At 44.3% G+C, this 18,636-nt stretch overlaps 1 protein-coding gene across 1 annotated transcript in view; it reads left to right on the forward strand.

Moving 5' to 3' along the window:
* Nucleotides 1–16,864, forward strand: part of LOC111665463 (polypeptide N-acetylgalactosaminyltransferase 10-like) — a 27,547-nt gene extending 10,683 nt beyond the window's left edge. Inside the window, exons 3-4 of the mRNA XM_023420478.2 lie at nucleotides 15,518–15,620; nucleotides 16,691–16,864. Of these exons, the coding sequence (XP_023276246.2) occupies nucleotides 15,518–15,620; nucleotides 16,691–16,833 (246 nt within the window). The 3' untranslated portion in view covers nucleotides 16,834–16,864. The remainder of the gene's footprint in view (nucleotides 1–15,517; nucleotides 15,621–16,690) is intronic.
* The last annotated feature ends 1,772 nt before the right edge of the window (nucleotides 16,865–18,636 follow it).

Below are 18,636 nucleotides of genomic sequence, written 5' to 3' on the forward strand. Positions count from 1 at the left end.
GGGGTCTCCGCCGCGAGGTCTATAAGGGCAGCCCCACATCTGTACCCTCGGCAGCGAGGCGTCCACATCTGTTCCAGGTTGGCTACAGAAGTGAATCAGTAGAAGTTCAGTAGAGTCCTGTTTCTCTGTGATAGTGAGGTCCAACCGCCTGGACCCCGGTTCTGACCCTTGCTCTCCTCATTATCAGCTGCTGGTAACCTTGACGAAGCACAAATTAAAAGTCACCTGCTGTTATCATTACTGTTACTCATTAGCCAGAGTCCTGTGTAAACTCGAGCTCCTCCTCCCCTCACATCGTCTCTGTTGTGTTCAGGGATCTTAATGTTGGCTGCGAGAATGTGTTTGATTTTTCTTTTTACTGCTGCTGGAAGAAAATGTGTACTTGACCACAACACCTGACCTGTGATGAGTTTGTATTTATTAAAGGAAATGCAGCAGAGAGATAATTTATTTTCTTCTTCTTCCAGCAGAACACTTTGATGCCTGAAGTGTGTTTTCTCTTTTTTTGTAGCTGGTACTCGGAGACCGTGGCATTTAAAGGCAGTCTGCTCTGGGCTTTGTGCATATGAGATAAAAAAAGTGTGTGTGTGTGTGTGTGTGTTCAAAAGACAAAGTAGTATTTTTCTCTGCTGGCTGCATAGCTTTAAAGATCATCGTGATAAGGCGGACCGCAGGCTTTTCACAGACGCGGCAGTTAAAGCAGCCGAGCATCATGGGAAAAGCAGGAAGGGTTTGGAGCGTCCGAGCAGATGAGCCAGTTAACCTGAGGCTGCTACTGTATGTTCTCCTCGCTCAGCCGTGTCCACTAACAAACCGAGCAGCACCTGCCAGAGCTGCGGTGTGTTCACACGCTCATCAGAAATGTGGTTCTTCTCTGAACTGGTGTCAGAAACGAAACGAGGAATCCTGCTTCTCCCGCTGGAGAAACATCGTTACCTGGCTCATATAAACCTTTTTATTGAGCTTATTAAAACACTGTCTTTATTGTTTCTTATAAAACCTGAAATGGTCTCAGCAGAGAGAGAAAGTACAGCTGTGGCAGCAGCAGAGGGGAGTGATGACGAGGACATTGTGTTTCAACTAATTCAGCACAAAACTCTCCAAAGCAATGCAAAGACAATAACTAATCACAGTTCCTGAAGTCTGACAGAACGAGCTCCAGGATCCAGAACCTTGTGATTGGTATAGGCCATTACATCTTGGCACCAATCTGTTTAAAGGGGCGGATCCAAGGATTTTTTTTACTTTCCCTACCGGTGGGACATAGGGCAGTTTCCCAGATGTTCAACAGGAAATGATGTTTGAATGTTGATCACCTCGAGGGGATTTCTTCTAATCTTCTCAAGAATTGACACACTAATTATGACATAATTGTAAGTGACGACATTTTATTTTCAAGGTCAAAGGTCAACTTCACTGTGACATCATAATGTTCTGGGGGTGTGTGTGGCCGTAGTCCCTGCAGCTTGGCTGGTTGGCGGAGGGATACAACCACGAGGCGGTGATTTTAGTTCCCTCATGTAATACTGGCCCTTAGGAGTTTTCTACAACAACTCAACTATTAGGACTTAAATCAATACGGAGGAAGAATTGATTGTCACGGTCAATTATTTTCAAATCTTTTGCTATATCATTTTAATTAGCTGGCAGAGCTGTTCTTGAGGGAGAACAATGATGCGTGGAAACACAGATTTGCAGAAGAGGTGAAGTTGTGCCGGACCCCCGTCCAGGTCAATCAATGAAGGAAATGAGTTAATGTCCTGAAACGCAGCCGAGCAGCGAGTCTTTCAGAAAGTTGTCCTTATTAAAATATTACAGTTATTGAATGAATTTGAGGTTAAGAAGGATCGGAGGCAATAAAAGCATTAATGAAGCAGTTATTATAAAACATTGATTTCTCCATCTGCTGTCAACAGCAGCTGAGAAAACACAAAAGACCTGCTGATGAACAGCTGAGATCTGCAGCAGGTGCCGTGCACTGTGGTGGCAGAGGTCGGCTCTGTTGGTGTTCAGCTCCCCTCACCCACGCTGCCGCCGTCGTGATTCAAACCACCAACTTTCCACAATGAAACCTTTTCTTCTCTCACCGTCAGCCCCACTGCCGCCCCGCCTCCCCCGTGAAGCGCGACGTGCCTCGTCCCGACAGATCGCGGCGCACTAGATGTTTCCTTTAGTGCAGACTTTTCGGAGGGGGAGGGGTTCGAACCGAGGCAGTCGGTCCCGTTTTTCTGGTCTTAAAGCACTTTTCAGAAATCACACTGCAGCACTTCTGAACAGCTGTTTGAAGATTGACGCGCTGTCTCCGGAAGAAATTGCTGCATTTTTTGCTCTGCTAGACCGTGGCATTTCTCACTGAGCTACTTGCAGCAGCAGCAGGTGATGTCACCGTTAGCATTTATGATGCTTTGATCGTTACAAACAAACACACACACACACACACACACACACACACACACACACACACACACACACACACACCATCCCCCCACAAACTGTCTTCATCCTGGATCAAAGTCGGGAAATTTCCTTTTTTTCTTTCTTTTTTTCCCCTCGTCTTGTAAAATATTTCATTGGTGCTGATTGGAGATGTAAAACCATGTGTGGAGAGACGAGCTGTGTGGGTGAGGAGCAGCTGAATGAAATAAGCTTTAAATGCTGGGAGTTTTTCCAAGCTCAGGGAAAAGGCTGAGGTGGAGGCTGATGCAATGTTAGTACCGGTCCAGGTTAATGTCCCCAGTAACACAGCTGCACAGCTACCGTCCTGTTGCTCTTGGTGTTATTGAAATAGTTTGTCTGTGATGTTAATGAGCTGCTCCTTTTGTTGTTTGCAGGACGGACACGAACAGACCTTTTTAAACAGGCTGAGAAAAATGTGTGTCTGGGATGTAGTGACAGCGTTTAGCTTCGACAGTAGCATATTAGCATGTTGTTCGCTTCTTTTTCTTCCTCTGCATCAAAGTGTTTGAGTATCTTCAACTGTTGTTCCTGTTGCACCACCAGCTTGTGAAAGTAAGAGGAAGTTATTTTAACGGCTAGCTAGTCTTGTCTCTTTCTGATGCCCTGAAAGTGTAGCTCTCCTCACGGCGCCACCACCCACCTGCAAGAAACCACGTCAGGCAGCAGAGAAGACTGACACAAAGCCTCTTTAACTGGTGCAGCAGGTATCTTCATAAAGAAGCTAAAAACTAATGTAAATAGAAACGGTAGATGTCAACCTTAAGCATTCCCAAAGCACGAGCACGTTGTGCTTTGGGAAAAATAACTTCTGACATGTTATAGAATTCAACCAGACTGAAAATGTCAACAAGTTCCTAATGGCACTGGCAAGAGTTCAAACTCCTAAAATAGTCAAAGAAAAAGAAAAGATTGGATTTCAATGCAGTGAAAGAAGCCCTTTCATATCAAGTTTTTCTTCCCTGCGGGAAGGAGGTCAAAGAGGGTCATTGAGTGTTTTCAGACCTTTGCACTGCCTGCGGGTCCGGTGGATGTTTGAGAAGGCGGAGAAAAGCTCTCTGTGGTTTTTGAGGTTGTGCACACACTTTTATCAATTGCTTCTTTTTGGAGCTGTTGAGCTTCTGTATCACACTGTTCTCATGAGGGCGAGCACGCTCTGTTCTGGACAAATGAAATGTTTCTGAGTCGATGGCGCAGGATCATCAGGAAAAAGTTACAGTTCCCCTGCGGATGTGATGTAAAGTATGCAAAGTTACTCAACAGTGTTTTCCTACATGAAACCCTCCTCTCCTCTCACTTCCTGGTCGATAAGTTCTGGATAAGGCCTTGAGCCCCGCCCACCACCTGCTGGCTCCAGGTGGACAGGTGAAAGAGCAGAGAGTATGAAGATGGTGAGAGGCGACCACAGTCCACAGCGCTGTCTTTGGATTATCCAGTGTAAGCAGAGTCATTTATTATTGATTAATTATTGAGCCTTCCAAGGTAATCGTTCCACCTTTTGAGCACCACAAACAAAACTCCCCTTCCGGACGTCTCAAAACCTGAGTCAATCAAACCGAATCAGGGCCAGATACCAGGGGAGCTCAAAGAGAAAATATGAATGGACCTTTTAATAGACGTGGCCTCTTTTTTTTTTTTTCTTTTTTTGGTATCTTAATCTTGAATCTGATGAGTCATTTCTGCCTCTATTATGAGCTCTTTCACTGCGGAGGTGAACTGGTGCACGTCGGCGCATTAGTCTCTGTAGCCGGCATTGATACGAAGCAGCGGCCTGAAACAAGTTGATAGATTTACAACATGTTATTCCATTATGAAGCAGCCACTGAATGGGGATCTGTCTAACAGTTCTCAAAGCACTGGCTCTGCCCACTTTGTTTCACATTACTATCTCATATTGGACTGTTGTCTTTTGAACCCCAAGCTATCATCCCGTGGCCTGATTGTCCCCTCACTGACAAATGTTGATAATTGCCCTCCAGTGGAGCTGTAAAAGCTCTCCCCGCTGAGCCCATTGATTCTCTCATGCTAACCAGTGGTGGGAAGGAGCAATGCGCCTTGGGCTCCTCTGGCTTGGCATGGCACAGCAAAGCTTGGCACAGCAGGACGAGCCAGCCATAGGGAGATGTATGGAGGGGAAGCGAGCGAGGATTAGGGCCGCCGAGATAACTGATTTGCAGATCATTATGTAAGCCACATCTGTCCTCCGTCCCCCTCTGTGGCACCCGGCCTCCCGTGCTGAGCTCAGCCAAACCCAGCAGCAACGTGAAGAGATGAAGCTCTGAGTTCTGCTCACCGAGAGGAAGCCGGGGTGAGGGGTGAGGGAGGGGGAAGTAAACACACATGGCAGGCTGCTTTAGTGGCTAAAACGCCGAGCAATTCATGGCGGTACCTGGGAAAATAGTGTTTGGGTAATGACAGAAAGATTGACCAGCCAAAGTGCTTTCAATCCCACAGAGACCTCACATAGAGAGATATGGACCCAGAGCTGCAAGGGAAATCATTTCCTGAACTGATGGGCAATCAGTCAAAAATGCCCAGTGACGTCAGAAAAGCTACAAAAATGAAAGTTTTGACAATTTTAACAATTAAAAGACATTAATAGATTATCAGAAGTTGGTGATTGTTTCGTTGACGAATCACTTCAGCTCTTCATGTTGTTTTATCCTTTCTTCCCACATGAATTTTTCCTCTTTGAACATGTAGGATGCTGCACGGAGGAGCTGAACGAAAAAATGAAAAGGTCCAGTTATCCTCCCCTGACTTACTTTTCTTTTCACAAGGTAGCGCATGAGTTTGGTGATCTTTGGTAACTGACTCTCAAATCTCTGGTTCCTGGGTGTCCTTGAATGAAACTGTAAAGATTTGAGCTTTAACATTAATGTATCTCAACCCTTAAATAAGTCAAGTTTCCTAAAGTTTCATACAGTATTGAATTTCATCAATCAATCAATTAAAACCAGCTGTCAGGACTTCCTGATCTTTGTGATGTCACAATGAAGCAGTCACCAAGCCCCGCCCACCTGGACCCACATCTTGCAGGATTTGGTTTCTCTGAGTGTTTTTACCTGAAATCTGCTATATTTTTATTGGATCATTCAGAAAACAGTCATCCAATCAGAAAAGAGGATCAGAGCCTCCTCTCTTCTGATTGGCTCACAGACCTGTTGTTACTAGAGCTCCAGAGAGAAGCCTGAGAGAGGAGATGTAAAACTACACTGAGATGGTTTTTATATCTTCTTATGGATCAACACTTCAAATAAAACACAGAAGAAGAAGAAAACATGAAGCTTTAAATTTAACCTGGTGGAGACATTTGACTCTTGACTTTCTTACAAGAGGAGCAACTTGTAGTGTTACAAAACAATGTCCCTGGAAGAATTAATAGCCTCAACCCAAGGATGCTACAGCGGGGCAGATTGTTTCTATCACTGCACCTTGACCCTGCGCTCGTAGACCTGAAGGACAGTCCTCTGTCCTGCATTCAATCCAAGGACCGCGGGGCGACCGGAGAGGTTTCGTGTCTGGCTCGGACGGGACAGGAGGCGGCTCCTCGAGCAGGCAGCCTTACTGCTCAGCATTTAATGGCCACTGTGCAGTATTTCCCAGCTTCCTCTCCCTCAGACATGATAAGGAGCTTATTTGAACAGCACTTTGCTCAGATGGGTTTGGACGGGAGCCAGCGGAGGCTGTGATCATGGCAGAGGCAACACAGCTGTAAATTACCACTAAAGCCCCTTCCACATCCATCACACTGTGTCTCCAGTTAAAATTCAATTTTTAACTTAAATGGCATGGAGTAATCTCTTTTGCATAATGTTGGCTGAGTTGCCTCCAGCAGGTTAACATATGCTCCGTCACACACATCTGTCCCACTTTCAGTTTTGGTGCTGTTGTACGAAATTCACCAAAACTGAAACTCTGAAGTCTCTAGATGAAAGGATGTCGAAGATCATTGTTTCTCCTCTTTTGAGAGGCGCACAGCTTTTTCCTAGTTGTTTGTTTGATACTCTAAGAATCTGTGGTGAGGAATTAGATTTAAATAAATGTCACGCTGCCGAATAAAGTCTCATAAATCCTGCAACAACATTTAATAGAGCGTTCGCCTTTTGTTTGGCGGCAGATTGGTGTAGGTTTGGCGACAGCTTGTTGTTGGCATTGATGGCGGCTGATATAAACACTGACTCAATGTTTTTTTTTCAACAGAATAAACATCCTGCAAGGGGTGAAACTGTTCACACGACATGAAAGTCTGAAAATTGTCTGTACGTCTGTGTGCGTCCAAGAAACGAGCGCGGCTCTGCGCCTCAGAAGGCAGAGAAGCAGCCATCTGTCATGGCCTTTGTCCAGTCCTCTGGCTGGTATCTCTGGTCGCAGCAGAGCCGTGGATAATGACTCCTGTTGGGAGATGAGAGGCTGTGCGGCGACCCTGCTGGGCTCCTTCTTCCTGGGAGGTCTCGCTGCCTCCATCTCCGCCCAGGAAGATCCGCGACTTCAGCAGCGAAGAAGAGCAGTGCAGCTGGAGCCCAGGGGAGGGGGAGATTTGGGAGAGGCTGACAGTCAAAACTCCCAACTTCCTTTTTCTCTAACTCGGTATTTCTCCAGGGATTAAGAGAAACACAAGAGCAAACAACAGAATGAGTTCAACAATGCAGCTGCTGCCTGTAGCTGTTTTCTTAGTGTCTATAGGAAGTTTTTTTTGTTTCCTTTTGCCCTTTTGCCCGAGATTTTGCTGCTCGTGTTGTTTTTCTGTGTATTCCCTCTGGAACTCCCCCGCCTGAATCATCACACCTTCAGGAGGATATTTATCTGAAAGCAAATGATGACAACATCAGAGCAAAGTCTAAACTTCGGTGAATTATACATCGCACTGCCGTGAAGCGTTTTGCAAAACTACAACACCATTTCCTGGCGAACCACTTTGCAAGAGATGATGTGATTCACCTTCAGTCTTACAGTTGGAGCTGTGACTGATGGAGGTGTAGGTTGGCGGTGGGCACAGTGGTACAGTGGACTATTTATAGAGAGCGAGCGCTGGTAGCCCGTGTTTGTGTGTGATGAGCCAGGACAGCCGGGTCAAATTGACTTGTCTATGAAGTGGCTGAGGAGCGGAAGAGGTGGAGGAGGAGGAGCAGAGGGTGAGGTAGAACAGGAGAGGTAATTGTGTCTTTGGGGGTTGAGGTAGATCTGTCTGTGATCTGACAGAGCAGGAAGTGGAGGAGAAAAAAAAAAGAACAGAAAAAGATTCGTCTCCTTCCTCCGAACTCCTGTCGACTCTCAGCAGGAGGAGAGGAAACAGAAAAGGGGAAGTATTGACCCAAGGTGGACTGATCCGCCCTCCTCAGAGAATGAATGGGACGTTCTGTTCTTATCTTACTGCTCTACTAGTAACGCCAACCCTTCCTCTACTTCAATGCAGTGCTCTCTGAAAATTCAGGCATCTGCAGCCAAGTGTCTAATGGGCTTCTTTTCAAAAACAGAAACTTCTTCATGAAACCAACCAACCGGCGTTGTTCTCAGGACAGTATTGAACATCGACTGGTAAAACTCAAGCCTCAACACTGCATTTGCCTTGTGTACAACCATTTAAGAGTGTGCACAAGCATTAATTGTTGCAATAGAAAAAGCTGGGATGGGTGAAAACATGAATCTGATAAATCTCCGTCCAGCATCGTCAATCAATAGATCAGTGTTTCTGATGCATTTAAGTAACGGTTGACAAAATTCCCGGTCCTCTTTCTGTGCGAAAATATATTCCAAGGTTTAACCAAAGCTAATATGAGGATACAGTAGTCTGACTTGGAGAAATCGAGTGATTACCAAATTTACCACAATTGTTCCGATACTGACACTAGTATCGGAAATGTCTCAGATTCTGCCTAAAATACCGGATCAGGTATCGGCGACTACGCAAGTCTGTGCACTGATCGGATACCACGTAATAAGTTTTGTAGTTTCACACCCGGATAAAACCCGGAAATCAGTTTTTCTTCACTGCTCTAAAACAATAGCCTGCATAGGAAGTTGTGTTGTGCAGCCACTGTCGTCTATTGTTTTCGAGCGGCGAAGGACTGATTCCTATGGCAACGTGTACAGTTTGTGTGATATACAATAATACAATGATACCAATCGTATCGCATCCAAACAGGATTAGTAGTTATTTTGTTTTGTTAACAAGATGATGTCAGATCAATCAAATCCATGTTTCGGAAGGAAAATGGTGTCAGAATATCTATAAAAATGACCTCGTCTTTGAGTTACAGTCTGGACGGAAACACAAAGAGGAAACTTTGTACAGAGATTTGATTTGATAAACTCCAGACTGCTGAAGACTCAGAGGAACTTCAGATAAGGACTGTGGGTGCTAAACTACAACCTACATCAACTCTGGGTTTACAAAAGACTACAGTAGAAAATGAAGAGAAGTAATATGCACATGTTGTCGCTCCACAACAGAACAACTCAATGAAAGCTACAGGATAGAAAACAACCGATGCCACAAGTGTGTGATACAGGCATCCACACCTCAGGGCTTCATTTACGCCTAAATGCTGAAGGTGTCAGGCCGCAGGCGATGAAATGAATTAATAAATGAAAGAAAGAGAAAGATATCTCTTGTACTTGGCTCCAGAGCCCTGATTTCTCTCCTTCCTTTCAGCGGCACCTTTTAAAAGTAATCATTCATGTGTGACAATATTACCTGTGCCTCTAAAAATGAAATACCACTCTGAAAACATCCAGGCAGCCTGCTGCTATTTGCTGTTGACTTCTGCTGTAGGTGGCACTGTGAACTCAGCACGGCAGAGCCTGAACACATCCCAAAGAAAAGCCAAGGACAGTGTTTTTGTTTGTCGTCCTATTCAGGCAAGCCAAATAATGATGATAATGATTATAGCACTTTTGAAAACAGAGTTACAAAGTGCTGTGCATACATAAAAACAGAACAAAGCAATAAAAGAGACAGAAAAGAGAGTCAAAGTGTCTATTAGGAAGGCAAGTAGAACAGAGAGAATAACAAATACACATGTTTAAACTATGAAATCAATAAACCAGACAAGAAAATAAAACTAAAAGCAAAAACCAAAGATAAAAGCATTGAAATCAAGAATTAAAAAGCTGCTTTATACAAGTATGTTTTGAGTAGTGTTTTAAACTGGGGCAATAATTCAGCACACCTGATCTCCACGGGCAGGACACGCCTCAGTCTGGGGGCTTTGATGATCAAATGCACAGTCACCTTTAGTTTTTAGCTCAGACTTTGGGACAGATAACAGAGTCGTGCTCAAGGATCTCAGGCAGCGTGTTTGGTCGTAAAGGGAGAGCAGTTCTGAGATATAAGAAGGTGTTAAAGCGTTAAAAGTGAGGTCGGTATCAATCTCAGCCCTGACCTGGGCAGGGGCAATAAGAATGACCTCAGGTTTGGTGTCATTGAGCTGAAGAAAGTTGGCACATTCACCTTTTTATTTAATGTCTCCAAAGCAGTCATGCAGGGTTTGTGGGCTGGTTTTGTCATCAGGTTTAATTGGATGATAGAGTTGCGTGTCGTCAGCGTAGAAATGCATAATTTCATATGATGTCACCCAGGGATGGGGGGGCATGTAAATATAAAATCAAAACTTTGATAACAAGGCTTCCATGAATAAAGACATCAGTAGACAGTAGGATGGCAAAGAGATAACAGTGAGGGGATGGAGACGGGGGAGAAACAAATCAACGAATCAAGGAACGTCTCTTCCGTGTCCCTCTGGCCTGTTGGTGCTGCATAATGTCCCACAACAGCTGCTTGGAGCCTAAACCCACAGCAGCAGCACCAATCCCACGCTATCTGACCGAATAGCAAACATAATCTGCTGTTGGGCAGATTAGCAGGAGACCACAGCAGCATGGAAATGAGGTTAGGCAGCCAGCGTTTCAGAGAGGCTCGCCATAATCCGCAAAATCCCCCCATCGAGGTCACCAGGAGGAAAACTGATGGACCAATGGCTGTCTGCGATTTTCCAAGCCTTCCATAACCATCCCAGTTGAGGTGTCGCCCACATTTCAAGGCTGAACGTGTCGTAACGACTCGGCGGCGGCATCAAACTCAGAAATGTGGCTTTCTTTTGCCCAAATGCAGAAAACAGAGTCTGTTTCTGCTTTAAACCTTGAGTATTTGATGACATTCGACTTTTAATTATCAGGTGGTTGCATTACATCATACCATGGCCAGGGAAAATACTCAGTAAAGCCACTGCTTTACATCAGCTCGTATGGTACACTAGGTACCGATAGCAACAATACTTTCCTAATATAGTACATCGTGATGCTTTGATATTAAAATTTCAAGACATTAAAATTTGAATATGGCCCGAGCCTCTCCTTGTCAATGTGCGTGCGATATTGGCTGTTACAGTCACACATTAAGATAAATACCATGCAGGCGCTTTAGTTGTCAGTTGATATTTGACAACTTGTACTTTATGCAGACTTCATTCGAGGTATTTACAGCTTTGTCGGCCATTTCAGGGGCAGCTCCCTGGAAAGTAAATCTGGCAGTATTAGATTTTCGGAGTTGAAGAGGTGAGGCTGTGTAAGGCTAAGTGTGGGAACTTGCAGCAAAGCTCTGCTGAATGCTCCGTAGAATTGTGATTTTTAGGAGGAGGTGCAGGTTGAGCGGTAGTCGCCCGCAGCGCCGTGAAGCCCACGACTTTGTGGGCTGTGTCGTTTTCTTTTTTGAAGGAGGCAGCTCCTGAGTTTTAGGTAGATCAGGAAACAGGAATGTGTCTGTGTCTCATGCAAACACACATTCGTTAACTGACACTCTCAGTCTGTCTTTTGTGAATCCGTGTGCAAACACTGACTGACATGTGGCCTTTTGTCATCAGTTAAATAGACCACTAAAAGGCTACATTAAATTTAATGAGGGATCAAGCTGCCAGGTGACACCGTCCCTGTCCTCCCGGCTGTCGTCACGTCGTTCCCTCTGCAGAATTAAAGACGTAGTTCTGTTTTGGGGTGTCGCTAATGAGACTTTTTTTTTTTTGGGTCTGTGAGATAATTGGAACATGTTGGCTGGAGCCACAGCAGCCTGTGTGGATTGTGGTGGCATTCCCCCAATGTCCTATCACTGTGTTTGTGCTATTTCTTGAATATTAATAGAGCGGAAAAGTGCCCAGAGTGGAATGGGTTCGTGGCAGCGTGGAGCCTGAGCTTTCTGACGACAGTGATTAACAGAGCGGTGTTTCTCTGCTGTGTCGTACAGCAGAGAAACAGATGACTGTGTTTGCTGCCGCCTTATTTTCAGCTCGGTTTCAATGCCTCATCGGGGCCGGTGTGTGTGTGTGTGTGTGTGTGTGAGTGGACTGTGAATGTGGATTGTTATGAGCCGGCTGAGATGGAGCTGCATTATGTTTACTACACTATCATCAAACAAATGTAAAGTTACCCTGTGAGGTTTTATTGTGGACTAACTATTTTCTTTTTACATTCCACCAATCTCAGCAGAACTTATTTTGTGTATCCTTATCATAAATGATACTCCAGACAACATCTTCTGAGAATGAAACACTCACCTCTTATTAGATTTAATTTAAAACTCTGTATTTTCTTCTTCTTCTGTGTTTTATTTGAAGTGTTGATCCATAAGAAGATATATTTGTGGTTTTAAGACCCAAAAACCATCTCAGTGTAGTTTTACATCTCCTCTCTCAGGCTTCTCTCTGGAGCTCTAGTAACAACAGGTCAGTCAGCCAATCAGAAGAGAGGAGGCTCAGTAGTGCTGCTGTCCGAGCATGAACACATATACAAAACAAACCACAAATAAAAAAAACACATCAGTGGGAAAATCTTGCAATATCAAAAAATGCTTAATGAGCAAATTAAACTGAGGTTATTGCTGGACCAAAACACACAGTGAGGGAAGCATCATGCCTCTCTGTTGTTTTCTCCATGTTTTTATTGAAAGATTTAGCAGGAGTTCAGTCCTGTGTTAAAACCACCTACAGCTTCGTTGGTGTGTGTGTGTGTGTGTGTGTGTGTGTGTGTGTGTGTGTGTGTGTGTGTGTGTGTGTGTGTGTGTCTCTCCAGAGGACGAGTCCTTGATGTCTTTGCTGATCTCAGGACTTTTCGTGTAGTTCCACCAGCAGGCCACATTTGAAGCTGTCGACATGTGTCTCAACATTTATTGAACGGATTGGTGCAGATAGTTTCTGTCTCTCGACAGCGTGTCCTAGTGACCCTGGATTGCCACGACTTTTTGTTTGATTCCTCTAACTTTTTTTATCTAGTGTTAAAATTTGAGTTTTTTGTGCCTAGTTGAGTAGATTTTTCAGCTTTTATTCTCTCAGCCGGAGAATATCCAACACTTATGAAGTCAAGTCAAGTGGTTATTAATGGAGAATGTGTTGTGAATTAAAGGCTTTCCATTGCAGAATCTTTTTATGCACACACGTGTTCGCGTCCCCCATCTGTTCCTCAGCATCGTTCCGTCTTTCTCGTACTCGTCCTCTTTTACTGTCTGTCTCAATTACCTTCTCTCGTTTCAGCACCCGCCCACGTTCCGCTTCCACAAAACTGAACATGTGCACACATTAGCTGAAAAGTTTTTCCTCTCTCCTTGTCTTGTTTTTCAAGGTCTCGTCGAGCAGCAAGGAAAAGCCCCAGAGGAATATCATGGCGACGTGCGCTGAAATTTTAATCAGGAGGAAATGGGGCGGCACAATCTCGCTTCTTTTTTAGTATGAATTTGCACAGATGGACTCTTGCTGCTTGTCAGGTCCTTGTGCGACACACTGAGGGCGCCGTGACAGAGAGGGGAAAAGAGAGAGTGGTATACGGGAGGTGAAGGAGAGAGAAGGGAGGAAGAAGAGGAGAAAGACGGGGGAGCTGAATAGATTTTCATATCGGGCTCCTACACTGCGTCTGTGTGTGTCGAGGCGGAGGCCAGTTGGACGGCGGAATAATAGGTTACACATTCATCACACAAACAGGCTTAAACACTCACACAGCGTTCAAGGTTTTTCTGTTTGTCAGGTTGACCCAGACAGTCGAGCACCGCATGGAGGAGTTATAGAGGTGCAATATAAAAGCTTTCAGGGGAGGAGGCCGAGAATTTCAAACAGGATTCAACCCCGAACATTGTCCTTAAACAGGGGGAAGATGTGAAACGACTGAAAGACCCCGTACCATGAAAAATCCAGTTTGATTCAAGAGTCGTGACCGAGTGTTTCCACCTCGAACCACAGTGAACCAATGACACAGTTAGCATTAGCACAACCGCTAACTCTGTGTCAGCCATTGGCAGTTACAAGCTAACAAACAAAATGAACAGATAAAAGATGCTAACTACGCTGTCTTGATGCTCTCTGCTCTTTCACCGGTCACCAAAACAAGTTACAGCTACAAGCTAACAAGCTACATAAACAAATAACTACGCTAACTGTTCTGATGCGTCTGCCAGTCGCCATTTTAATCCCAACAAGCATCTCAAAAACTCCTGAGTCATGATATGACTCTTCTTTCACCGGTCGACTTAGTGATGGTGGGAAAGGAATTTCTCCATGAGGAAGTAAGAGCAGACGTGCAAAAATCATGTTAAACTAAATATGAATCATAAGTTATGATAAGTTATGACTATATTAAGTCGTTAGAGTTTGAATTTATAGTGTAATCAAATTCAGATTGATTTTTAAATATTTAAGCCCTTTTCATTGTGTCCATTCAAACTGTGTTGTAAATTGTCCCCGGCCGGTGGTGTCGAGGTGTGCTCTTTAAAAATGTAAGAATCAGCTAAAATCAGCCAGTTCCTCAACAGATGGTTCAGTGCCAATGTCTTTCAATGTCACATTAACGGCATCTCATAAATTCTTCAGCCAATTTTCTTTTTTCTTTTTTTTTTTTTTTTTTGGCCATTTTATAATTCTGATCTTAAGTTACACCAAGGCTTCACCCTAAAATAAATGCTTCACCTTGTGGGGGACGTGCTGTTCCCAGACGTCCCCCACAGTGTTATAATGCCCACAGAAATGTAACATACTTTCCAAAAGACTGTCTCACACACACACACACACACACACACACACACACACACACACATACACACCTCGAGTCCTCAAACCAAATCTGTGTGTGCACATACTGTACACTAGTTTGTTATTCAGTGTCATGTTCCTCTAAGCCAGTGGTCTGATTAATAATTCACAGTATTTTATGCAGTCAGTGGCGCCGTTTGTATTTAAAGTGTTTCACTAATTGCCTCCTCCCATCAAGCTAATTATTTCTCCATTGTGCTGTGATCCTGTAATTCACGACGGCGAGTCACTGGAAGTCACCGGGTGCGCAGAATGACTAAGTAGAAGAAGAAAACGGCTCCTGCCTTTTGTATGCCGAGCCGCAGCGTCCCCTCCGCCTGCGTGTGCGGCGCGGTGGGTTGTGTGCGGCGCGGTGGGTTGTGTGCGTAAGGCCTCGGAGGGGGCTGCGCATTGATATTCTCCTCACAGGGTCGTCAAGCATGAAATAGAAGAGTACACTTTGTGTGGATAGACTCTCACCAGAGCGCTGCTGGGGAGTGAGAGGCTGAGGCTCTGGAGATGACGCTGATGCTGACGGAGGAGTGGAAGAGAAGAAACAATCATGTGTTGCTCTGCACTGTTGTGTAATGGCGTGCGCACACCGGTGATCGTGCACGTTTTAGATAGATAATAACAAATGTTGCATATTTTAACAATAAACAGCCGACCGTCTCCGTGGTTCCTGCCGCTCACGTGTGGCGGCTGAACCGTCTCCGACTGACGAGATCCGTCCTGCTGTTTTTCAGTTTGTAATTTAAACTTCACTCCCAGGCCGATTTCTAAGATTGATCAAATAATGATCAATAATAAACAACACTAAAATCCTACAAATACTAAATACTATTTGATTGGGCTTTCAAAGCAATCCGGCTAATGAGATGTAAAACTTTTTGGTTTTTGTTTCTTAAAACCACAAAAATATCTTCTTATGGATCAACATTTCAAAATAAAACACAGGAGAAGAGGAAGAAAATATGGCGTCTCTGATCATTCATGACCATGCTTGTCTGTGTCTACAGGGGGTGAACCGGATGGGGAAGGACGCTCAGCTGGGACGTGATGGCGTGCGGAGGAAAGACTGGCACGACTATGAGGCGATCAAAAGAGACGCCTCTCGATCCGGTGGGTCCAAACCTCCTCGTGAATCCTGCGTCACATACAGACGAGAACCGCAGGAAGTATTCATCATGCATACAGTGTTCACTGTTGTGCACAGATCTCACACACTGAAGGAAGATCATACATTTATATGCACATATCCAGAGTCACACAAACACACACACACACACACACACACACACACACCATCCTGTTCCCTCTTGTTGCTCTGCAGCAGTGGTGTAAATCTGTGCAGCTCTGCCGTCACAAATACACTTTATATCAGCTGCAATCATCACAAACTCAGCCCCGACACAAACACTGAATAGATTATTTATAATGGAGTTTACCCCTGAAGTGAGTTGGTTACTTTCAGACTTTCACTCGTCACTTTTATTTATTTCTGCGTATAAAACGTGTCTGTAAATGGTGACGTGTCCAGCGGCTCCCTGTTTCTCCTGTTTGATGAATCTGAATAATGTGAAGCTGTTCGTAGCAGTTCTGCCATTAGAGTTTAAATGTGTTTCATCATGTTTCATCAGCAGGTTTCTTACTTTTATTTAGACAAACAAGTTATTTTGGTGTTGGAGGGTTTTTTTTTCTTTCTTTCTTTCTATTTTTAGTTCTTGGTCTTTTATTGTGAAAGTTCAGTGCTTTTGTTGTTAAATTAATCTGAAGTTTGAATCCAGGAAGTTTTAAATATGAATCCAAAGGTGCAGAAAGTTAAACTATCACTTTATTACACTGTTTTCTGTATTTTAGGACTTGAATGGTCTTTTGTCGGTGATGAAATTGGCTCCTACTTTCCATTTCTATTCTCTGTAAAAGGTCTTTAAGTTTTGTACATGATGGGATTTTTATTTCGTCTGTGATCTGTGTCCAGTGTCACAGCTCAAACCTCCTCACCCGGTCCTGGTCTGAGGACTCTCCCACTACTTTTAATACTTTAAAAGATTTTTTTAAACCTTGATTTTTCTCCAAAGGAAAGAAAATGAAACTTGTTTTTCTCTCTTTTTGCCTTCAAGCGTTGAAGTTATCTGGTGTTTTAAAGGGTGTGGAGACTTTGACTCATAGTGAAATGTGTTTGATGTTAGGTAACGGTGAACAGGGGAAGCCGTTCCCCCTGACGGACGCCGACCGGGTGGACCAGGCCTACAGGGAGAACGGGTTCAACATCTACGTCAGCGACCGGATCTCCCTCAACCGCTCCGTCCCGGACATCCGCCACCCGAAGTGAGTCCTGTGTGCCGGTGTTTGTCTAAGGAGGGAGAGCGAGAGATTACACTGAATAAACATATCTTCAATTGGATCAACATTACAAATTAAACACAGGAGGTGAAACACATTATTCTAATGCGCCGGCCCTCTTATTAAACACTTGCACTGCCTGGCTGTGACTTGAATGTTTCAGCTGTCAGGAAGTCAAGTCCACGTCACGTCCAACTCTAAAGACAGCGTCCACTTTTAGTGAAACCTCTCATCAGAAACATCTCGAGCGTTTGACTCTACGTCTTCTCTTATAAACAGATTTCCCAGGTCAGACCTGCTGGCCACCCTGTCGTCCTCTACTCAACCTGTTTGCTTTTGTTTTTGTTTTTTGGGAACAACCATCTGCCCCTTGTGGCAGAGAGTCAGCAGGTTTTCAGTCCGAGCAGAGACTGCAGCAGGTGATTCATTCCTCCTCTCTGGTTGATGGAGTGCCAGTCTCGGAAATAACCTGCTGCGGTCTTTGGTTGGAATGAAAACCTACAGACTCTCTGGCCGCCTGTGGCCCCCATTCCTGCCTCCTGTTCGAAAGAAAATACTCATACTGACCAAGATTACTTGGTCAGTATGAGCATGCAAATGGCAGGGTTGCCCGAGGTCAGAGGTCACTTTACAGGGAATTTTTAAAACAAAGTGTTTTCTGTCGGGTCATCGCTGCACAGTTCATAGAAATGACCAACATGGTCGACTTGGAGCTGCTCTGACCAAACATGCAATAAAGCAAAAAACAAAAAGCAGTATTTATAGTTTATCATTTATCACCCCTCATGAAATTTATATAATAGTCACATGTGTTGTCATTATAAAGCAATTAGAGTGTCAAGACTTTTCAAAGGTTCTTGAAAATGCAGCTGACAGCAGGTTTACCGTTCCATTAACAAGCAGTCCAGTGTTATTATCATAATTAATAATTGTAGTAATAGTGCAGTTATGACTCTGAAGATAAAGATGTTCAGAGGAACCTTTAAAGTTCTGTGATGTTCCATCGTCCGTGGTCCACAAAAGGTCCAAATTAAAGGTCCCTTATCTTACACTTCCTGTGTTTTATTTTGAAGTGTTGATCCATAAAAAGATATATTTGTGGTTTTAAGAGGAGGCTCTGAGCCTGTCTTCTGATTGGCTGACTGTCTTCTGAGTGATCAAATAAAAATATAGCAGATTTCAGGTGAAACACTCAAAGACACCTGTAAAGGTGTGGATGGTGGGGTCCAGGTGGGCGGGGCTTGGTGACTGCTTTGTTGTGACATCACAAAGTTCCAGAAGTCCTGACGGCTGGTTTTAAGGCTCAGTTTCTGAATACAGGCTGTGTGCATTTCTCTGTGGACTGAGGCTTTGATACTTTCACAGTATTAATATAGAAGCTAGAGCTGATTTATAATCACACTACACATGGACACAGACCTTTACACTGGATGGGACCTTTAAAAAATCACTTTGCCTATATTTAGTAGTTGGATTCGACCTCACCCACCTTACCCCACCCCTCCCGTGTGCGGGGATGACAGTAGCCAATAGGACCCAACACCAATCCCTATTTTGAGCGTTGTTTACACCTTTATTTTCCCATGCTGGATCTGTCCCAACTCATTACAACAAGCACTGTTTGGAACAAATGTTCCAGTTATCAACCTGCCCAGTCTATTCACAGGAGAGATGTAGCTTTACACAGACAGAAGCTGATTACACACCACACAGCACCTACGTATTTATAAACCATGTTCTTGACAGCAATTATCAGTGTCATTGATGTCCCCCGCCAACCCCCCCACCCCAC

This window comes from Seriola lalandi, unplaced genomic scaffold (genome assembly GCF_002814215.2).
Source record: "Seriola lalandi dorsalis isolate HSWRI2012SDOR001 ecotype SW California unplaced genomic scaffold, Sedor1 jcf7180002054645, whole genome shotgun sequence".
Lineage (NCBI taxonomy): Eukaryota > Metazoa > Chordata > Actinopteri > Carangiformes > Carangidae > Seriola > Seriola lalandi.